This window comes from Scyliorhinus canicula, chromosome 15, assembly GCF_902713615.1.
Source record: "Scyliorhinus canicula chromosome 15, sScyCan1.1, whole genome shotgun sequence".
Taxonomy (NCBI): domain Eukaryota; kingdom Metazoa; phylum Chordata; class Chondrichthyes; order Carcharhiniformes; family Scyliorhinidae; genus Scyliorhinus; species Scyliorhinus canicula.
This window is the reverse complement of record NC_052160.1, coordinates 64,797,429-64,821,105: the sequence shown is the minus strand read 5'-3', so window position 1 is coordinate 64,821,105 and position 23,677 is coordinate 64,797,429. Positions and strand designations below refer to the sequence as shown.

At 46.0% G+C, this 23,677-nt stretch overlaps 1 protein-coding gene across 1 annotated transcript in view; it reads right to left on the bottom strand.

Moving 5' to 3' along the window:
- tbl3 (transducin beta like 3) overlaps nucleotides 1–23,677 on the bottom strand; it is a 90,414-nt gene that overhangs the window by 41,239 nt on the left and 25,498 nt on the right. Inside the window, exons 11-16 of the mRNA XM_038819918.1 lie at nucleotides 16,701–16,842; nucleotides 15,239–15,297; nucleotides 15,036–15,142; nucleotides 13,407–13,554; nucleotides 11,696–11,926; nucleotides 9,861–9,931 (exon numbers count right to left, since the gene is read on the bottom strand). Coding sequence (XP_038675846.1) covers nucleotides 9,861–9,931; nucleotides 11,696–11,926; nucleotides 13,407–13,554; nucleotides 15,036–15,142; nucleotides 15,239–15,297; nucleotides 16,701–16,842 — 758 coding nt within the window. The remainder of the gene's footprint in view (nucleotides 1–9,860; nucleotides 9,932–11,695; nucleotides 11,927–13,406; nucleotides 13,555–15,035; nucleotides 15,143–15,238; nucleotides 15,298–16,700; nucleotides 16,843–23,677) is intronic.

Below are 23,677 nucleotides of genomic sequence, written 5' to 3'. Positions count from 1 at the left end.
GGTGCAATGGAGAAGCAAAATGATTGGATGCAGAAAGCATGACCGCTTGTGCGTGGGTACAAAAAGTAATTAAATGTGCTTCAGCTATGAGGTTTCCGGTGGCAGCCATGGAGGAGAAGGTGGCACATTTGATAGTTTCCGTCTCTAACGGACATTTGGACTTTTTCCCCGGGTTTTTTTTGGATTTTATGGGATAAATCGGTGAAGAGTGAGTCAGTGAGGAGAAATCCCTCCCCGGTGTATGGAGAATTGGACCAGAAGTAGCCGTGTGCGACGACAATGTCCTATAAGGGAGAAGCAAGTAGAGCTGGAAACACGGGAAAGCATGACGGGGCAGCAGGGCCGTGGGGAGACGACATAGTGGACGACGGAGTAGCTGGTGAAGTTTTTTCGAGGATTGCTTCGCCAAGCTGAAGAAGGATACGCTGGACCCGATGAATGCTTCGATTGATCAAGTGGTTCAGAATCAGGAAACCCCCGGGAGAGCGATCCAGGAGGTGGAACAAAAGTTGTCTGAGCACGAGGAGTGGACAACCATACTGGAAACCAAGGTGGGCATGATGAACGGCTGCCAGAAAAGAATGCAGGAGAAGCTGGAGGACCTGCAGGATAGGTCCAGGAGGCAGAATCTCAGAATTGTTGGTTTCCTTGAAGGCAGTGAGGGATCGGATGCGAGGGCTTGTGTGACGGACATGTTGGAGAAGTTGATGGGGGTTGGGGCGTTCCCTCGGCCCCTGGAATTGGACAGAGCGCACAGAGCCCTCGCGAGGAAGCCCAGAGCGAACGAGCCGCCGAGGGCCATGGTGGTACGTTTTCACCGTTTCATGGACAAGGAACACGTTTTGCGGTGGGCCAAGAAAGAACGAAGCAGCAAGTGGGAGAATTGTGAGCTGCGCATTTATCAGGATCTGGGAGCAGTTTTGGCCAAGAGGTGAGCTGGGTTTAATTGGGCAAAAAGGGCCCTCTTTAAGAAGGGAGTGAAGTTCGGGATGCTGTACCCAGCCCGTCTGTGGGTCACACATGAGGAACGGGACTTCTCCTTTGAAATGCCAGAAGAAATATGGACCTTTATTAAAGAAATGAAGCTGGAGGCTAATTAAAAGACACTGAAGCCTTGCAGAAGTATTGTGGCGGCGATTTGTGGTGCTGGATTGTTTACATTTAAGTAGCTCTATGTGAAATAATGGGCTGTATGGATGGTTAAAGATTGCTTTGTCTTCTAGGGACTTGGGTAGAGGGGTGGGGATGAGCTTTGAATTTGATTCTGCTTTTTGGGTGACTATTTTTCTAAACTGACTATTTCTTCACTTTTTTCTGATATTTGTTTATTAGGGAATGTGATACTTTTAAAATGTTTATTCATATGGGTGGAGAGGGGAGAGAACAATAGGGAGTCGGCCTGCTTGGTGCCAGGGGCAGGAGCTACCAAGTCAGCATGGGTCAGCTGACTCGCGGAAACGCAGTGGGGGGTGAGCAGGTGTTAAGCTGGAGCTTGATTTGGGGGATTGGGTTTCTAGCGTTGTTGCTTGGGGGTGGGGGGGGGGGGGGGGGAGAGAGAGAGAAAAGAAGAGGAGCTGCTTTGTTGACAGGGGAGGAACTATTACTAGGGGATAAATAGGAGGTCGGGAACGGTGACTGACCGAGTGAGGACTCGAGGAAGCGGCGGGCACGAACTCGAGGCTGGCCTAAAAAGGGTGATGGCTAGTCGGCGGGGAGGGGTTTTGAAACCACCCGTCCAGGCTGATCACATGGAACGCAAGAGGACTGAATGGGCTGGTCAAGAGGGCTCACGTGTTCGCGCATTTGAGGGAGCTGAAGGCGGATGTAGCAATGCTACAAGAGACACACCTGAAGGTTACATACCAGACGAGATTGAGCAAGGGGTTGGTTTAGCCAAGTGTTCCACTCGGGACTGGACTCAAAGACCAGGAGGGTAGCGATCTTGATCAGCAAACGAGTGGCATTTGAGGCAGGGAGAATCGTGTCTGACAAGCAGGGTCGGTACATAATGGTGAATGGGAAGGTGGAGGGGGCGAGAGTGGTACTTGTGAACATATATGCTCCGAATTGGACGACGTGGAATTTATGAGGCGGGTGTTAGGCAAGATTACAGACTTAGTCACATAACCTGATCGTGGGAGGGGACTTCAATACAGTCATTGATCCAGAATTGGACCGGTCAAAATCAAGGACAGAGAGGAGGCTGGCTGTGGCAAAGGAATTGAAGGGTTTTATGGAACAGATGGAGGGAGTAGACCCATGGAGGTCTGCACAGCCGAGGATGAAGGAGTTTTCCTTTTCTTCACATGTCCACAAGGTATACTCTCGCATTGACTTTTTTGTTCTGAGCAGGGCACGAATACCGAATGTAGTGGATACGGAATACTCGGCAATTGCAGTGTCGGATCACGCGGATCATATGGATCTACGGGTTAGTGTGGAGAGAGGGCACGCCCGCTGTGGAGACTGGATGTGGGGTTGCTAGCGGACGAAGCGACTTGTGGGCGGGTTAACAAATCCATCCAGAACTACCTGGAAACAAACGATACGGGTGAGGTGTTTGTAGTGACGGTCTGGGAAGCTTTGTATCACACTGTTGCCCATATGGGCTCCACCTATGGACCATTGTACTGTACTACCCGGAACTTATCATGTTGGTGCCCTTGTGGGCTCCGCCTCTGACTCCGCCGCCTTGAGGGGAGGTATAAAGAGCAGTAGCCCTGTAGGCGGCTCTCAGTAGCCGAGCAGTCGCAGGCAGGCACTGTTCGAGTCGATTAATGCCATTGTTCACTTCAACGCTCTCTCTCGCATGAATTGATGATCGCATCAATGGGAAAGACTGAATTACAGCACAGTTAGTTGTGCAGAGCCCAAGGGTGTGGGGATGGGGCAGAAACAAGAAACAGCAGCAGTGCCTAGAGCCTGGTGTGCTGCTGTTTCAAGAACAAAGAACAAAGAAAATTACAGCACAGGAACAGGCCCCTCGTCCCTCCCAGACTGCGCCGATCCAGATCCTTTATCTAAACCTATCTCCTATTTTCCAGGGTCTACTTCCCTCTGTTCCCGCCCATTCACATACCTGTCTAGATGCTTCTTAAATGATGCTATCGTGCCCGCCTCTACCACCTCCGCTGGTAAAGCGTTCCAGGCACCCACCACCCTCTGTGTAAAAAAACTTTCCACGCACATCTCCCTTAAACTTTCCCCCTCTCACCTTGAAATCATGACCCCTTGTAACTGACACCCCCACTCTTGGGAAAAGCTTGTTGCTGTCCACCCTGTCCATACCTCTCATAATTTTGTAGACCTCAATCAGGTCCCCCCTCAACCTCCGTCTTTCCAACTAAAACAATCCTAATCTACTCAACCTTTCTTCATAGCTAGCACCCTCCATACCAGGCAACATCCTGGTGAACCTCCTCTGCACCCTCTCCAAGGCATCCACATCCTTCTGGCAATGTGGCGACCAGAACTGCATGCAGTATTCCAAATGTGGCCAAACCAAAGTCCTATACAACTGTAACATGACATGCCAACTCTTGTACTCAATACCCCGTCCGATGAAGGCAAGCATGCTGTATGCCTTCTTGACCACTCTATCAACCTGCGTTGCCACCTTCAGGGTACAATGGACCTGAACTCCCAGATCTCTCTGCACATCAATGTTCCCCAAGACCCTTCCATTGACCATATAGTCCGCTCTTGAATTTGATCTTCCAAAATGCATCACCTCGCATTTGCCTGGATTGAACTCCATCTGCCATTTCTCTGCCCAACTCTCCAATCTATCTATATTTTGTTGTATTCTCTGACAGTCCTCCTCGCTATCTGCAACTCCACCAATCTTAGTATCATCTGCAAACTTGCTAATAAGACTACCTATACCTTCCTCCAGGTCATTTATGTATATCACAAACAACAGTGGTCCGAGCACGGATCCCTGTGGAACACCACTAGTTACCCTTCTCCATTTTGAGACACTCCCTTCCACCACTACTCTCTGTCTCCTGTTGCCCAGCCAGTTCTTTATCCATCTAGCTAATACACCCTGAAAACAAGGTAAAACCTGAAACGTGCAAACAAAAACAAGAGGCAAAGATTGCAGTCTGAAATGGTTTGACTCCAAGTTGAATCAAGAAGGCTGTAAACTGTCTAATCGAAAAATGAGATGCAGTTCCTCGAGCTTATGTCGAGCTTTACTGGGACACTGCAATGGGCTGAGGACAAAGAAGTCAGAAGGTGTGAAGAATTAAAATGACAGGTGACTGAAAGTTCAGAGACATGTAGGTGCTCCACAGAGCAGTCACCCAATCTCTATTTGATTTTCCCAATGTAGAGTCGACTGCATTGGGAACAGTGAATACTGTATATAAATTGACACTCTGGAAATGTAAATTGCTGCCAAATGCATTTGCATTTGACCTTGAGAGAGGAGTTATAAGAGGTGTTACACTTTTAGCCTTGCAAGGGAAATTGCTGTGGGAAGGGGATGAGGTGTTGGCGATGACTGAGGAGTAAACCAGGTATCGCAGATGGATTGATCCCTTTGGAATCTTGAAAGGGGAAGGGAAGGTATTTTTGATGGCGGCATCATTCAGACGATCACAGAAATGGTGGAGGATGCTCCATTGGATGTGTGGATTGGTGGGGTGGAAGGTGAGGACAAAGGGTTCCGAGAGTGGGAGGGTGGGAGTGGGGTGCGGTAGGAAAAGGGTGACATCAGAAGTGCAGGAAATGGGACTTCCGGTGGGGGCCATGGTGTGAGTGGTCGCACATTTGGTAGCTCCTGCTCGTGGTGGACCTTTTGGGCCTTTTCCCCGGCTAACGGCTGGGCTGTGAGAGTGTTAAAGGTACAGGAGGGGTGAATAGAGAGAGTGCCCCATCGGTGCATGGATTTGAGGACCAGAAGTAGTCGAAATAGGAGGGAACAATTGTCGAAAGCTGGTATGGTGCCTGCGACACAGGGGAAGATGGCGGAGGGTCAGGGACCGACCAAGAAGCTAGTGGGCTTCCTCCGTGAGGAATGTGCCCACCAGAGGAAGGAGAACTTGGAGGCCCTGGCCAGATGGTAGACCTGATAAAGGAGGCGATCAACCGCATGGAGACGAGGTTAGAGACCCAGGGCCAGGTGATCCCGAAGGTGGAGAAGGTGGTGGGGGAACACGGGGAGCAGCTTGCTCCTCGTAACAGAGGTAGGGTTGATGCGGGATCAGCAGAGGCGGCTGCAGGGTCGTGGCCTGCCGGAGGGCAGTGAGGGAGCGGACACCGGCGCATATGTGGCGCGGATGTTCGAGAAATTGCTGGGAGATGGGGTATTTGCTCAGCCCCTGGAAGTGGACTGGGCGCACAGGAGGGCACTAATGAGGAAGCCACAGGGGAACGAACCGCCAAGAGTGATGGTGGTGCATCTGCACAGGTTCTTGGATAAGGAACGGATTTTGTGGTGGGTCAGGCAGACAAAGCGCTGTACCTGGGATGGCAGCGAGCTGTGCGTCTACCAGGATCTCGGTACGGAGCTGGCCAAAAGGAGCGCGAGCTTCAACAAGGTGAAGGGGGCCCACTTTAAGAAGGGGGTGAAGTTTGGTATGCGATACCTGGCGCACCTTTGGGTAACATACAAAGGTCAGGAACTCTACTATGGGACGCCAGAGGAGGCGAAGGAGTTTGCCAGAGGCAATGAACTGGCAGGAGAAGGAGGACATTGACTCTGGAGGAGTTATTCCCGTTCTGTACTTTGTGATTTGTCTGGATCACTTTTGCACTGAGTTTGGGGCTGTTGACTGTTTTGTTCTGAGTTTGTTTTTTTTCTTGATGGGAGATGGTGGGTTGCTCTTTTCTGGATGTTGGTGGGGGTTGTTAAGTTTGCACTGGGAGGATGTTGGAGTGGGGGGGGGGGGGGATCAGTGGGGGGTAGGATGCTAGGCACCATGGGTGGGGGCTAACAGGTTAGCTGGGCGGGCTAGTTCACGGAAATGCAGTGGGGAGTGAGCAGGAGGTTAGTGTGTTGTTGGGGTTGCTATTTTGTGGTGGTGGGGGGGGGGGGGAACTGCTGACAGGGAAGGGGTTTTTAAAAGGTGATATGGGGAAGGTCGATGATGGTGGGCACCTGAGAGGTGTGGGGTGCGGGTTGGAGGCTGGCCCGGGAGGGGTTATGGATGATCGGGGGCGGGGGGGGGGGGGGGATGATCTGATCACATGGAACATGAGAGGGTTGAATGGGCCAGTCAAGAGGGCCCGGGTGTTCGCGCATTTAAAAAGCTCAACGGCAGACTAAGCAATGATGCAGTAGACGCACTTGAGCATCCGAGGGTGGTAGATCAGACTAGGCTGAGGAAAGGGTGGGTAGGGCAGATATTCCATTCAGGGCTAGATTCCAAAACAAGGGGGTAGCGATTTTGATCAACAAGCGGGTGGCATTTGAAGTGGAACACATGAGTGCAGTGGATCCGTGGAGATTTGGAAGGTCGAGGGCGAAAGAATATTCATTCTTCCATCATGTGCACAAGGTGTACTCCCACAGCATGGTAGTACAGCGGTTAGCACAGTTGCTTCACAGCATCAGGGTCCCAGGTTCGATTCCCCACAGGGTCACTGTGTGTGCGGAGTCTGCACGTTCTCCCAGTGTCTGCGTGGATTTCCTCCCGGTGCTCCAGTTTCCTCCAACAGTCCAAAGACGTGCAGGTTAGGTGGATCGGCCATGATAAATTGCCCTTAGTGTCCAAAAAGGTTAAGTGGGATGACTGGGTTACGGGGATAGGGTGGAGGCGTGGGCTTAAGTAGGGTGCTCTTTCCAAGGGATGGTGCAGACTTAGATGGGCCAAATGGCCTCATTCTGTTCTGTAAATTCTATGATTCTATGAATTGACTTCTTTATTTTGGATAAGACATTGCTGGCGGGGGTGGTGGACATTGAGTCCACTCGGTGATTGTGGTGTCTGATCATGTCCGCACTGGGTGGACTTGCGGGTGAGCGGGGGGGGGGGAGCGCCCACAATGGAGGTTAGATGTGGGGCTGTTGGCGGAGGAAGAGTCTGTGAGCGGGTGAGGGAGGCCATTCGGAGGTATGTGGAGATAAACGATACGGGGGAGGCTTCCACAGCTACGGTATGGGAGGCATTGAAGGCAGTGGTGAGAGGGGAGTTTATTTTGTTACGGGCACATAGGGAGAAGGCTCAGCGGGTGGAGATGGACAGGTTAGTGGAGGAGATTCTCCAGATAGACAGGAGGTACTCGGAGGACCTGGAGGCGGGGCTGTTGAAGGAGCGGCAGAAGCTGCAGTTGGATTATGGGTTGCTATCTATGGGGAAGGCAGTGAGGCAGCAGAGAAGGGCGAAAGGGTGTACAAATATGGGGAGAAGGCAAGCTGAATGCTGGCACACCAGCTGAGGAAGCGGGAGGCAGCGAGGGAGATTGGGAAAATGAAGGACAAGGTGGGGAATACGTTCCTGGACCCGGTGGGGGTGAACTTGTGTTCAGGGATTTTTATAGCAGGTTATAGGAGTCGGAACTCCCAACCAGGACGGGGGGGATGAGGCGCTTTCTAGAGGGATTAGGGTTCCCAAGGGTGGAGGAAGAGCTTGTGGGGGACATGGGGGCCGCAATTGGGCTGGTTGAAGTGATGGAGGGGCTGGGGGCAATGCAGTCGGGCAAGGCCCCGGGGCCGGATGGGTACCCAATGGGGTTCCACAAAATGTTCTCGAGTGTGCTGGGGCCCCTTTTGGTAAGGGTGTTTAATGAGGCTAGGGAGCGAGGGGTGCTCCTCCCCAACGATGTCACAGGCCTCGATTGCTCTCATCCTAAAGTGGGATGTGGTTCAAACAGGCCAATCTTCCTGTTAGATACCAAGCTAATGGCCAAGATCTTGGCCTCGAGAATAGAGGATTGTGTGCCAGGGGTGATAGGGGAGGGCAGGACGGGGTTTGTGATGGAGAGAAATTTGGCGTTGAATATCAGAGCGCATATGACTGTGGCCCGAATGAGCAGGTTCTTTGAAGGGGTGGAGGACAGGTGTGCGGGTGGGCCCGTGAATCATGTCTATATGTTTTCGGCATGTCCGAGGCTTAGGGGATTTTGGCAGGGGTTTGCTGATGTCATGTCAAAGGTATTGAAAATACGGGTGGTTCCGAGTCCAGAGGTTGCTAAGCTAATTCATGGGAATCCAGGGGGCGAGAGAGGCTGATGTGTTGGCCTTTGCTTCCCTGGTAGCCCGGAGATGGATCTTATTGGCGCGGCGGTACTCGGAATCCCCGAAATCGGGGGTGTGGGTGAGTGACCACATTAAGCTGTCAGCAGGGGGCGGGTTGGGGTAAAAGGAAAGAGGGAGGCATGGATTAAGTGGGAAATAGTTAGTGCGAAAAGCAGGTTGGGGAATTGTGTATGTAAACCATATTGGCTGGGTTTGGTTGGATGTAATTTACTTTTGGGATTTTTCCCCTTCTTGAAAATTGTTTAAATTATCAACGCCTTAATAAAAATCTTTTCTTTTTTTTAAAAAGGTGCAGGCAATGGAATGTATGCAGTTGAGGAACCTGCCAAATACAGTGGAGGGAATCCTTGGCTGAAGAAAAGGAAGACCTATCAGAAGTACAGGGGCTGGTTTAGCTCACAAGGCTAAATCGCTGGCTTATAAAGCAGACCAAGCAGGCCAGCAGCACGGTTCGATTCCCGTACCAGCCTCCCCGGACAGGCGCCGGAATGTGGCGACTAGGGGCTTTTCACAGTAACTTCATTGAAGTCTACTCGTGACAATAAGCGATTTTCATTTTCATTTCAAGTATGGTGCCATCCAAACAGGTGCGCCGGAGTAGGAGAGATTGGGAGCATGGAAGTGCAGAAGACGTAACACCTGCCCTCCTCCTCCCTTCTCATTTTCCAAGGCTCCAAGCACTCCTTCCAAGTGAAACAACAACATATGTGTACTTCTTTCAATATAGTCTCCTGTATTCACTGCTCACAAGGCAGTCTCCTCTACATCAAGGATTCCAAATGCAGCTTGGGTCATCTCTTTGCAGAACACCGCCAATCAGTCTGCAAGCACGACTTTCAACTTCCGATTGCCTACCTTCTTCACCGTACTCTCACTCTGTCCTCTTGGTCCTCAGTTCCTTGCAGTGTCCCAATAAAGCTCAGCACAAGTTCGAGGAACAGCATCTCATTTGCCAATGAGGTACTTTGCAGCCTTCTGAACTCAACTTTGAACGCAACAATTTCAGGCCACAGATGCTGCCAGACCGGCTGAGAGTTTCCAGCATTTTCTGCCTTAATTTTATCAGAAGTGATACCAGGATTAAAGGTTCAAATTATGAAGCCAGGTCTCATAAAATTGGCTTGTATTCCGCGAGTTTAAAAGATGGAGGTGGGGATCTAATGAGTGCACTTGAAGCAATTAAGGAACTCAATGAATACAGAGAAACAAGTTCCTCTTGCTAAGGCAAGGTATTGAGGAGTTAAAAGAGGAAGCAACAGTGGGCAGCACAGTGGCGCAATGGTTAGCCCTGCTGCCTCACGGCACCGAGGACCCAGGTTCGGCCTCGGCTCTGGGTCACCTTCCGTGTGGAGTTTGCACATTCTCCCCATGTTTGCGGGGGTTTCGCACCCACAACCCAAAAGATGTGCAGGTTAGGTGGATTAGCCATGCTAAATTGCCCCTTAATTGGAAAAAATGAATTGGGCACTCTAAATTTATAAATAAAAAAAAATAGAAAAATAGGAAGCAACTATTTTCTGGAAGGGTAGCAGAAATCTGAAACTCGCTTCCACAAAAGGCTGAGAATGCTGGGTCAATCAAAATTTTTATGGCTGAAATTGGTGCGATACACTCACTATGTTTAGCACACGTCCGCAGATTTTATAAAAAGTACCTCGTCAGCAGCTGAGTTCCACGACTCACAAAAATCGTTTTCAGTACGGAAGCATCGTGGCCTTCAAATGTCTGAGAATACAAATGTAGGCAATGAGAAGGTCACCATGTAGTAAACAGAGCTGTTCCTCACAACAATACAAATCATTAATGATTATCTATTGCTACATATGTGATTCACTCAGTGCAAATAATAGGGATGCATGGAATTTGCACAAGAACTCATAAGTAGATTAGTGGCACAGCTATACTAAAGAAGAGCGTGAAATATAACCAATTATTTTTTTGTTTAGAGTTAGGCAGATGGATAAACAACCAATTCAAGTCATTGTAGGTATGTTTAAAATGTCACTGGCAGACATCGGGGAGCATGCCGAACTTTTAGAAATGTTTTGCTTCAACAAACAAGTCACCCTATGTCACGCCTCCTGTGAGACAGTACACAGTGTTTCTTTCCAATATTAGCATCACAAAGCCTTCATTTTGCATGATATGTTCTTTGTGGCACTTTATCGAATGCCCTTCGAGGGTGAGAGAGAGAGAAAGTGTGTGCGTGTACCTGGCTCACACACAATCTCGGGGCTCTCATTCGCCCTTACCCCACCCAGCACTTCCAGCCATTCTCAGTGGGCGTGAGAGTCAGTGAACACACTCGCACCCTTTTCTATCTAATGGTCATCTTTATTTATTACTAATTTTTAAAAAATTGTCAATTTGTCAAGACATTTTTCTTTTGCTCGGTAAGTTGTTTCTTTTCATAGGTCAGCTTTTTAAAAATGCACCCCATCCAAAATCTGCTCATGGCCCCCAAGCCTGAGAAAAATGTAATTGAGGACACGAACAGGTTGGAAAAGCCTGTTTATAGACAATGAGTGTATCTCTTTCACGCTACATCAGTCAGAGAAGAATAGCATTTGGCCTTATTTCTAAACAGGTTTTGCAAAGTAAGAGAAACTGGATTCCAGAGTGGATTAGAACAATTTCCTTGCACATACTTGGTACCTACTGTACCACTTTAACATCAAAATAGTATCTCATACCAATCAACTAGGAGTGCCAGGAATTTTTGCAGGACAGCAAATAATGCAAACAAAGAGGCATTCAAAGTTAACTTTTCAACAGTCATTGCTGATGTATGCTCAGGTTTTTGCATCACAGTCAGACAACACGGAAGAGATTGCATCACTGGACTCAAGTGTTAGTGACATCATCAGCTCATCATCCTTGTGGCTGTCCAGGGTGAGACAGCAAAGTTGCAGTTATTTTGTGCTATAGACACCTGTTCACTGAGAACTGGATAGAGGCCACTCAATGTTAAATTAAGAAACCAAGAAGAAGGGTCCAGTCCCACAGGACAGGGCGTTACGAAGGCTAAAAAGAGGACAGTTCAAATGTCTGATATTTTACTGCAACCAGCTATTAGGATTTTAATCCAGTGTACTCATCAGGATTGCAATAGGTGGTGGTGAAGCTGCAGGAAGATAAAATGGCACCTTGAGGCTCACCGGGTGGGTGGGTGGTGGTGGCGAAAGAGCCCATCCTGTTCCCAAAAGAGCAGCTAACAACCCCCACACCCCCCAAACCGCTGCCGCACCAGGCCAACCGGCATGTCTCCAACTTGCTCACTTATTCTGCCAGGAACCTTTCCCTTGGTCACACTGTTTCCTACTCCCAACCATCAACCTCCATGTCACACATCAGATTCTCAACCTTTAATTTTGGCACGGTTAAGGACTCTGATCCTGCTATGCCATCCAACTCCCTTTTTGTAACGTCCAGTGATGATAATGCACAAGTCTGGTTGCTTTACCACTTTATCCATGTAATGTTTTCTACCTTTAAGCAGTTGAAGTCCTGAAGTCCCCACAGTTTGACAGTCCCGTCTGCCGAAGAAGTGGCTAAGATCTGATCCATAGGGGAAAACTGGACAGACCAAATCCCACGCTTGTGCCCTCGAAACACTCCCACAAGTGAGAAATCAGACGTTGACCAAAGCTTTGCTGTTCGGTCCTGGGAGCCTGTAGCCACCAGCTTGTCATTGGGAGAGACTACCACACTGTTTATATCCTAGGAAATAATAAACAAATAAGATTGCTATGACAACAAAGCACAGCTTCATTTTCTGATGTTTAACAAGCAAAGAGTATCGTTATCAATGGAATATCCTACATTATTATAAAATACCTTTAATATAATAAAACATCCCAATATGCTTCACAGAGGTTTAATGCCAAGCCAAAGGGGATATTATGAAGGATGAACCATAGCTTTTGAGCATGGCCTTCAAAGAGGAATGTGCAGTGCAGAGGTTTAAGGGACAGAATTGCAGAGCTAAGCATTCTGAAGGCATGGCTGCCAATGGTGAGACAGAGTGTGGGGAGGTGGGGTGCAGAATGGGTCAGTCAGAGGAGAGGCTAAAAGTGAAATAGGGTAGTGAATCTGTGGAAGCTGGGTTGTTAAGTACGTTCAAGGCTGAGACAGACAGATATTTAATCAGTAAGGCGATCAAGGGTTATAGGGATAAGGTGGGAAAGTGAATTTGAGGATTATATCAGATCAGCCATGATCTCATTGAATGGTGGAGCAGGTGCGATGGGCTGAATGGCCTACTTCTCCTATGTCTTAAGGTCTTGTGAACTGGAAGGCTGATGGGAGATTACAAAATGTGTCGGGGGCAGGGGGAGCACGGTGGGAGTGAGGCCATGAACATAAACATGGTAATCTTAGAAACAAGGAGTTTTGGAGGGCCAGCAGCTACTGTACATCAATGAAGGTAGGATGTGTAAACAAGACATGGATAAGCATGATAGGATATAAGAGCAGTGATTTAAGTCATTTAATTCATTCATGGGATGTGGGTGTCGCTGGCAAAGCCAGCATTCGTTACCCATCCCTAATTAACCTAGTTGCAGCCCAGATGGGCTGAAATAGAGGTGAATGTCAGAGCTGGAAGTTGGCACTTTGTAATGTAAAGTTTATTGGGTTGGGTTCTTAGCTCCAATTCAAAATTTTGAGGACACGAACAATCTCAAACTGGAGATAGCAGCCATGATGGTGGGTGAAATCGGTGGCATAGGTACGGAGTTTGTGAGGCTGAGGACAATAATTTAAACCGTTGCAATACAAAATTGGAAGAAATCGTAGCCTAGTCAAGACTGAATGACTGGCCAGCAATCCTGACAGCATTGGCAGTGGAGAGGAGGGGAAGTGAGATGAGGGGGGTGAAACTGGCTGCGCTAATTCTACATCTGTGGCTGATGCAACTGAGGGCCAGAATGAAGATGAGAAAAAAAAGTGTGTGGGTGGGGCGGTGTTTAAGGATACATTCTGGAGGAACTTGGGAGGAAATAAGTAAAGCCATTACTAGGCGATGCTTAAATAGTAGGAAGGGGCGTGAATGGAACCAACTAAGGGCAGCTCCACTGCGCTGTAAACGTCTATGTTCAGCAACCTGTGATCGGCTTCTTTTGATTTGTTCTTCAACAAAGCAGTTTAGTGTTTGTCATTGCTTAGGCACCAATATAAGGTTGTGACACACAATTCTTACCTTGTCGTGCACCTTCTCAGTCAAATCAGCATGAAGGATTTCAGGTTCTATAATTTTTTCATTATCGTTAACCCCCAGGGATTTTGTAAGAGCCCACAGCTTTAAGGTGCAATCCTGGCTACCACTGACGATGAAACTTTCCTTCAATCTGCAATGAGAAAATCATTGGGTAAAAAAACCAAGTCAGAACTAAGAATTCGCACACAATATTGAAGCCTGCAATCAAGTCGTAGAACACAGAAATCCATTGTTAATATATCCATTGTCAGATAACAATCAAATTATCAATTTGGAGCTTCAATAAATCCTTTTACCGCCTTCAACAGAGGACAATAAATCTATGAAGGTGAAAGCTCCTGAGGCAGGATATGAAAAGTTAGCTACTGAAATTAGTAACATTGCCTCACCTTGAAGTGAAGTGTGGAAGTGATGAATGAAATGAATGAATGAATATCGCTTATTGTCACGAGTAGGCTTCAATGACGTTACTGTGAAAAGACCCTAGTCGCCACATTCCGGCGCCTGTCCGGGGAGGCTGGTACGGGAATCGAACCGTGCTGCTGGCCTGCTTGGTCTACTTTAAAAGCCAGCGATTTAGCCCAGGATCACTCTATTTAAAAGTTCCCTTCAGAGGGAGAGCTGTCTTATAAAGATATAGATTTAAAAAGTCAACCTTCTAATGCATGCTACCGGCTACTTCAAATTAATCTACAAAAAGCCCTTACATATAGATTGTGCCTTTAACTTGAAATACCCAAAGGTGCTTCACAGTAACAAAATTCGACAACAAGTCACGTAGGGAATGTCAAGAGCTTGGGTTTAAAGAGCATCTTAACAGGGGTAGGGTTAGAGAGGTGGCAAGATTTAATCAGGGAATTTCAGATCGGAGGGTCTGGCAGCTGAGGGCATGCAGCGAAAAACAAAGCAATTAAAATTGGAAATGTATAAAAGGCCAGAACAGGAGGCGTGGTAGAACATAGAACATTGCAGCGTAGTACAGGCCATTCGGCCCTCAATGTTGCGCCGACCTGCGAAACCCCTCTAAAGTCCATCTACACTATTCCCTTATCGCCCATATGCCTATCCAATGACCATTTAAATGCGTTTAGTGTTGGCGAGTGGTGGCACAGTAGTTAGCACTGCAGCCTCACAGAGCCAGGGACCTGGGTTCAATTCCGGCCTTGTGTAACTGTCTGTGCTGAGTTTGCATGTTCTCCATGTGTCTGTGTGTGTTTCCCCAGACGCTCCGATTTCCTCCCAGTCCAAAGATGTGCACGTTATGTGGATTGGCCATGTTAAATTGCCCCTTAGTGTCCAAAGATGTGCTGAATGGGTGGTGTCAGAGGGATGGGGCAGGGGAGTGGGTCTAGGTAGGGTGCTCTTTCAGAGCGTTGGTGCAGACTCGATGGGTCGAATGGTCTCCTTCTATAATGTAGGAGTTCTATGGTTCTATTCGAGAAGTACAGAAGAGACTGCAGAGATAAGTGATGTGAACACAAGAATGTTAACTTTAAAATTAAGCCAAATTAGCAGTGTTTTCATAATTTCAATTACAGACATGCAAGGGATCTTGCAGCAAGATGGTTTTTGAGGCTTGCATTGAAAATAAAAGTTTCAAAATACTCATACCGTGAGCAGGAAATAATACCAACACCATGGGCATGTCCGAGACCTTGCGCCACACAATTCACTTCTCCAGTCCCCTTGTCCATTTTCCAGATTCTAATGGTTCTGTCCTGAAGTACAGAAGGAAAATGATAAAAAAATAAAAACTATTAATCCCCAACTAAATCTTTAAACTCAGATCAATTTTACTTGAAAATAAAACATACCTTAGAACAACTGGCAAATTTGGTGCCTTTCTTGAATACATCCAGGGATAATACAGTATCTAAAATAAAAAATAAAACTTTCTCTAACTCAGGGTAGAAAAGTTAATTAAAAATGATCTTTTACACCAAAATACAAATTCAATGTATACACGCCCTATAATCATGGCAGATTTTATATAAATTACAGCTGTTCAAGATAATGGCAATCCAAGGTTTGTGTTTCATCCACTGATCCCTGAATATTTCTGAACAAAGCATTTAAATTAGTTGAAGAGATTAGATGCGTTTCGCTACCTTAAAAAGTGCCTGAAACGGAAGTTACACCCATAACCTTCCGACTCAGGTGAAGCTGAGCCAGAGCTGACATCTGGGAAAGTCAGGAAAGTTGTAAATTGTTCTCTGGAGAAACGTTTCATTTTTAATCAGTACTACACTGCTTATTTTCCTATCACTGCGCAGTACAAGTGCAATTGGGAGCAGAACTTATCAATGCATTTGGAGACTGGGGGAGCAGATTGGCACTGCAATTCCTGTGAAATCCTTTCCCCATAAATTAATTTCTGCTCTATCAGCAATATTTATATACTATTGCTTCGTAAAACAAAATTACTCGAAAGGTATTTCCATCAAAATCTACTGCTATACATCGGAATATCATGATGGCAGGATCGCCTCATGTTTTGTTAAAACTAAATTGCTATCCAGAAAACTACTGGGGAAGAAAAGATTGCCCAGAAGGGCTTTCGTAACAACAGAGTACAGGGCAAAAAATCAATTTGACCAATTGACCTCATCTTACCAACAGACCATGAGTTCAACTTTCCTGAGAGGAGACAAAATATCCAATGAAAACCGTGGGATTCATCACTGAATTTAGAACAGCAATTCTTGCACCATCTATAACACATACCTGAGCATTACAAGCAAATGAGTTTTCAACAATCAATACATTACACCCAGACTAGAACTTCAGTGAGTACACTAATTTGCTATTTTGCATATTACAGCTCCCCAAAGAGAAATGTCTCGAATGCTCAAACTATAAAGTTATTTTCTGAAGCATAATAGTCACTAATATGGCTGTTGACTTTCACACCCCTAGATCATGCATCCATTACAAAATGCAGTAAACAGAAAGGCTACTTCAACGTAACTTCCTCGGAATTCAAAACTCATTTTAGATAATTATATAAACACAAGGCATTGCGATTGAATGGTTCAATCATCTATTTTATTGAATTAATTGGTAGAATAAAATAATTGCTTTTTGCAATTGGACTAATCGAGGTTGACATTTCAGTGCACATCCTTGCAATGGAATAGTTAACAGGCAACTGTACTCTCCAAATATTGGCCCCATAACAGCTACCCCTGACAATGACCAGAGTGGAGACTTACACTGGGGATGACTAAAATGACAAACCCAGCACAAGAATAAACTCTCTCTGTATTCTCCACTCACCTGTGTGTCCATAGAGGATTTGACAGTTTAATGTTGCAAGCTCAAACACTTTCAACTGTGGGCTGTTGGTGGCCACCACAATGTGTGTGTCACTTGGGCCCATAAACTTCACATCCAGCACCTCATCGTTATAGCCTACAAACTAAAGAGAAAATATTAGATTGCAATAATCTTAACTCCCTGAAGCACAAATTCACAAAGCATTCCAACATCTACGCCAATGGTATAACATATATTTAAACATTTGTGTTCTGTGTCCTGTACAATCTGTCCCGTCGGCATGCTTGTTCACAACACACCAAAGTATTCACAAGGTTCTTGCCAATGGAGGTCCACAAGCAGCAAGAATATACTTTGGTCTTCTTTTTTAACTGTGCTGCACCAATCCAGAGCACTGTCCTGCTCCCCTCTGTTTCTCAACTCTCTTATTTCAATGACAGGATGCAATAGTCTTGAGCACAAGTACTCCCTGCTAATAAAATCTTTCATCCTCCCCATAAGACTCTTGAGCTAAGGAATTATTTTACCCACATCTTTGCAACAAGCAACAGCTTGATAAGGTGAAAAAATAGGTTTATACTGAGCAACATCCTTATTAAAGTACGCATTCGCGACACAAACAAATGGGAGATAATTTTTAACTAAAAAAAAACATAGGTGGTCAGCTAGGAAGTTCAAATGTCAAAAGTCTGGAACTGGAATCCAATGTGCCTCAAATCCACCCATTTCAGGCTTTAAGGGACGGTGTGTGGGTAACCATCCATTCTCAGGTGGTGCTTCGCTCATCAAAACTTATAAGGAGGCTCCAAGCTTCCAAGTTAATAGTGTTTCTATTTTAACCACAGGTTTCCTTGACTGTGGAAGGACTGGGTCCATAAATGCTGGCAGGAATGGGCAAGAAATTCCTGGCTCGTCAGTTATGCTGACATCCAAAGAATAAATATGTATTTTTTTAACATTATAAAAACTGCCTTTGGGCCACTGTGGGCCAGGAGGAGCAGAATGTTTCCTCCAGGCCCAAAAAACAAACAAACCTGGAATCACATCATCCCACCATGATCATCAGACAAGCTCCTCCAACCTTAAGCATCGAACCCTCCCTTCCCCACCCTGCGATTACCAACCCATTGCCCTCTACATTCTGACTCTCCCGAATCTCCTAACCCCCTCCGGTCTCTCAACCTATCCTTCCTATGCAGCAACTAGGAATGTACTGCACATTGAAATAAACAGGCAGCTAACAACTTTGTCAGTTGATAACTATGTTAGTGTCTTTGCCTAATACCATGTCTAAGTAACGGCGCTCAGGCAGTAGCAATGTCTCACAAAAAGAGGATTGGGTTTCTGTAAATTGGGGAAACTGTGACAGCCAAAGTCTCTGGTAGGGGTCTTTTGAAACTGGGAGGCATTTTTCTGCATTAGTTGAGCTTTAGGGCTGTGGGTAGATTATGTTTTGAAGTTAATGGAGAATTTAGATGTGATATACTGTATAAAGAAAGGATCGTACAGAAAGAAGCTGGACCATCTGAAATTCTACTTTGTTCAAAAGGCTCACATCGATTAAGTTAAAACCTTATTCAACCAGAAACACGGTGTTGGAATTCAGTGTTTATCTGCAGTCTGCTGAAAACGGACAGAAGCACAATGAAACGGGGAAATGTCAGTGAGCAAATCCAGGCATTAAAGGCACCATAGTCCCAGATGCACATAGGCTGCTTTCTCCTTTGAGGGCGAGATCGGAATGGTGGTGATTTAACCTGAGGAATGCTACACCTCAGGTGAGGGAGGGGCAAGGTTGAAAAGGCGGGGCCTCATGAATCCAGGCATGATATAAATGCTGAATGACAACATACTCCATGCTATACAAATAGACAAATCAATGTTGTTTGTAGAGCAAATTAACACCTACATAGCAAAACATGTTAATCCTCATTCCAGCTGTGGTAGCAAGAACTTTGAACTTGGTTCAGTTTATTAATGCTACAATCCATATTGTTATTCTACGCAATTCCCAAGTTCATATGCTGATAGCTGCTGAGAGCACCAACAAAATGGTGCATAGCACGTTCGTTCTGTAAATCACATTGGAAATCGAATGTCAGCCACAAGACTGTCTGCAAACGTTATCCAGCGAAATGCACAAAATACTCAGAATATTACAGATTGCTATCAAACCATTGCACATGGGTTACAAACTGGGTCTAGAGGATGAGTTCGCTGACTTCACATAGCATAACTATCATGCTAGGGAGGTGCAATGGTGCCACTGCCCAGCTTAGAGAGCGCGCTGCACTGTGGTGCCTATCGAGAAGGTTATTTTACCCCCGTTGCGTTCAGAGGGTGTGCACATTGCTGCATGGGCTAGTATAGATTACCCGAGAGGAGGTGGTGATGAGCCACCTTCTTGAGCCGCTACAGGTATGTGGTTTTGTTACACCCACATTGTGGTATTTATGTCTTATTTACGCAATATTGACCCGATTGGCATCTGTTAAGGTGGTGAACTTTGAGGAGCTGGCCAGCAGCTGGGAAGTTGCTCACTATCATTCAGGTATTTAAATAAAGTGCACTGGTAAATTTGCTGTAAATGCCCTTCTGAGGAATTACCATGCACTAGTGAATTACTGCAGTGTGGAAGCAATGTTCACTGTAATGGTTTTTTGGGAGCGCACAGGAAATTTATTTAAGTACATGGCCATTTTAAATTGTTATGAAGTAATTGAAAGGGTCTGTTTTTCGCACAGCCGACATGGAGATTTTCCTATTTGTTTCCAGTTTTCAGAGAACGCTGAAATGATAATAATCAAGCTAGAGCATAAAAGGTTATTGATACACAGTAGCACAAATTGTGCAAGATCTTGTTTCTGGGAAATTGAACTGCACAAAGAAAGTTGTCTCAGTTCCTATTGTTCTGATAAATTCAATATCGAAAATGAATTGCCCAGCCAAGACCCAGAGAAAATAACCCACCGGAGTGAGAGTGTGAAGCAACAAATAGCATTTCTCGCCAATATCATCAATATAACAGGCATTCTCCTTCATTCAACATGTGAACATTTAGATGTTCTATTTCTGGTATGTGATAGCAAAGCACTGCTTTCTGCCAAGTTTGATTACAGCACAAAAAAACAAAGTAAACTAATTCATAAGTACTAAGTGGTCTTGAAACTATCACTGCAAACCGATCGATTGTAACTGAAAAACAGTTCACATCTAGTGCTATTAGTTCATTTGCCGGTGATCTTCTCGAGTTCTATAAAATAACGAGGAGCATTGATAAGGTAGATAGTCAACATCTTTTCCCAAAGGTAAGGGAGTCTAACTAGAGGGCATAGGTTTAAGGTGAGAGGGGAGATACAAAAGGGTCCAGAGGGGCAATTTTTTCACATTAAAAACTGGACGGCATGGACAAGTTGGACCGAAGGGCCTGTTTCCATGCTGTAAACCTCTGTGGCTCGATAATCATTAACACCCGAAAAACAAAGCAGTTTACAGATTCGGCCGACTTCACTGATGTATGTCACTGTTTTTGAGCCGTAAGTATTGATTGCAAGCACGGCTTCAGTTTCATCAACCAGATCAAAAACAGGAGGCACAACAGACTGCAGGTTACCCATATGGACCAGTTTATGAGGATATAATCCTAGCTCACAGCAAACAAAGATGTCAACATCGACAAAATTACCCTTTGCTGGAAAATGGAGAAAGTAGCAGGAGAAACGGACAGAAAAATGCCAGTGATGTTCAATAAATATCAACTTTTATTTCCTGGCATTGTTGTACATATGCTTTCAGGGATTGTTTTGTATTCTAGATGATTAGTGACACATGTGCTAGCACTTTTCCAGGAGACACATCCGGAGTGAGACTCATCCAGAGTGGGGATTGAAATTTGGTAATTTGGTGCAGTGAGGTAATTCGGTGCAGAGTGTGAGGAGGTGCTTTTTAACCCTGGTAAGTGACTGGTAAGTAGTCTCTCTTTTTCTTTTCATTGTCTAATTTATTTATTTTTATTTTGAAATTCTAGTTGTTTACGTTTACCAAGGGTTTAAGACATGGCAGGAGATCCCAGACCCGTGTCATGCTCCTCGTGTGCGATGTGGGAGCTCAGGGACACGTCCACTGTCCCTGGCTCCTTCACGTAAGAAATGTGTTCAGTTGCAGCTCTTGTTAGACCGCTTGACGGCTCTGGAGCTGCGGATGGACTCACTTTGGAGCATCCGCGATGCTGAGGAGGTCGTGGATAGCACGTTTAGCGAGTTGGTCACACCGCAGGTGAAGGTTACTGAGGGAGATAGAAAATGGGTGACCAAAAGAAAAAGCAAGAGTAGGAAGGCAGTGCAGGTGTCCCCTGCGGTCATCTCCCTGCAAAACAGATATACCGCTTTGGATACTGTTGAGGGAGATGGCTCACCAGGGGAAGGCAGCAGCAGCCAGGTTCATGGCACCGTGGCTGGCTCTGCTGCACAGCAGGGCAGGAAGAAAAATGGCAGGGCTATAGTGATAGGGGACTCGATCGTAAGGGGAATAGACAGGCGGTTCTGTGGACGCAATCGAGACTCCAGGATGGTATGTTGCCTCCCTGGTGCAAGGGTCATTCTGGGGGGGGGGGGGGGGGGGGGGGGGGTGTGAACAGCCAGCTGTCGTGGTGCACATAGGCACCAACGATATAGGTAAAAAATAGGATGAGGTCCTACAAGCGGAATTCAGGGAGTTAGGAGTTAAACTAAAAAGTAGGACCTCAAAGGTAGTAATCTCAGGATTGTTACCAGTGCCACGAGTTAGTCAGAGTAGGAATGTCAGGATAGATAGGATGAATGCGTGGCTCGAGAGATGGTGCAAGACGGAGGGATTCAAATTCCTGGTGCATTGGGACCGGTTCTGGGGGAGGTGGGACCAGTACAAACCAGACGGTCTGCACCTGGGCAGGACTGGAACCGATGTCCTAGGGGGGGTGTTTTCTAGAGCTGTTGGGGAGGGTTTAAACTAATGTGGCAGGGGGATGGGAACCGATGCAGGAAGTTGGAAGGTAGTAAAACAGGGACAGAAGCAAAAGGAAGTAAGGGGAAAAGTGCAAGGCAGAGAAGACATAGTCAAAAATCTAAAAGGGCGACAGTACAAGGTACAGTGACTGAGGGGAGCTCAGTGAATAGGCCCAGTAATAACAAAGGAATAAAACTGGAGATGTTAAGATTCAAAACAGAGGTAAAAAAAACCAACATAAGTGTACTTTACCTGAATGCTCGTAGTATTCGGAATAAAGTAAATGAGTTGATGGCACAAATCATCGTAAATGACTATGATTTAGTGGCCATTACTGAAACATGGTTAAAGGATGGTCACGACTGGGAGTTAAATATCCGAGGGTATCAAACTATTCGGAAGGACAGAGTGGATGGTAAGGGAGGTGGTGTTGCTCTGTTATTTAAGGATGACATCCGGGCAATAGTAAGGGATGACATCGGTGCTATGGAGGATAAGGTTGAATCCATTTGGGTGGAAATCAGGAATAGTAAGGCGAAAAAGTCACTGGTAGGAGTAGTCTATCGGCCACCAAATAGTAACGATATGGTGGGGCAGGCAATAAACAAAGAAATAACTGATGCATGTAGAAATGGTACAGCAGTTATCATGGGGGATTTTAATCTACATGTCGATTGGTTTAACCAGGTCGGTCAAGGCAACCTTGAGGAGGAGTTTATAGAATGTATCCGCGATAGTTTCCTAGAACAGTATGTAATGGAACCTACGAGGGAACAAGCGGTCCTAGATCTTGTCCTGTGTAATGAGACACGATTGATTCATGATCTCATAGTTAGGGATCCTCTCGGAAGGAGCGATCACAATATGGTGGAATTTAAAATACAGATGGAGGGTGAGAAAGTAAAATCAAATACTAGTGTTTTGCGTTTAAACAAAGGAGATTACAAGGGGATGTGAGAAGAACTAGCTAAGGTAGACTGGGAGCTAAGACTTTATGGTGGAATAGTTGAGGAACAGTGGAGAACCTTCCAAGCGATTTTTCACAGTGCTCAGCAAAGGTTTATACCAACAAAAAGGAAGGACGGAAGAAAGAAGGAAAATCGACCGTGGATATCTAAGGAAATAAGGGAGAGTATCAAATTGAAGGAAAAAGCATATAAAGTGGCAAAGATTGCTGAGAGATTAGAGGACTGGGAAATCTTTAGGGGGCAACAGAAAGCTACTAAAAAAGCTATAAAGAAGAGTAAGATAGAGTATGAGAGTAAACTTGCGCAGAATATAAAAACAGACAGTAAAAGTTTTTACAAATATATAAGACAAAAAAGAGTGGCTAAGGTAAATATTGGTCCTTTAGAGGATGAGAAGGGAGTTTTAATAATGGGAAATGAGGAAATGGCTGAGGAACTGAACAGGTTTTTTGGGACGGTCTTCACAGTGGAAGACACAAATAACATGCCAGCGACTGATAGAAATGAGGCTATGACAGGTGAGGACTTTGAGAGGATTGTTATCACTAAGGAGGGAGTGATGGGCAAGCTAATGGGGCTAAAGGTAGACAAGTCTCCTGGCCCTGATGGAATGCATCCCAGAGTGCTAAAAGAGATGGCTAGGGAAATTGCAGATGCACTAGTGATAATTTACCGAAATTCACTCGACTCTGGGGTGGTCCCGGTGGATTGGAAATTAGCAAACGTGACGCCACTGTTTAAAAAAGGAGGTAGGCAGAAAGCAGGAAATTATAGGCCAGTGAGCTTAACTTCGGTAATAGGGAAGATGCTGGAATCTATCATCAAGAAAGAAATTGCGAGGCACCTGGATAGAAATTGTCCCATTGGGCAGACGCAGCATGGGTTCGTAAAGGGCAGGTCATGCCTAACTAATTTAGTGGAATTTTTTGAGGACATTACCAGTGCAGTAGATAACGGGGAGCCGATGGATGTGGTATATCTGGATTTCCAGAAAGCCTTTGACAAGGTGCCACACAAAAGGTTGCT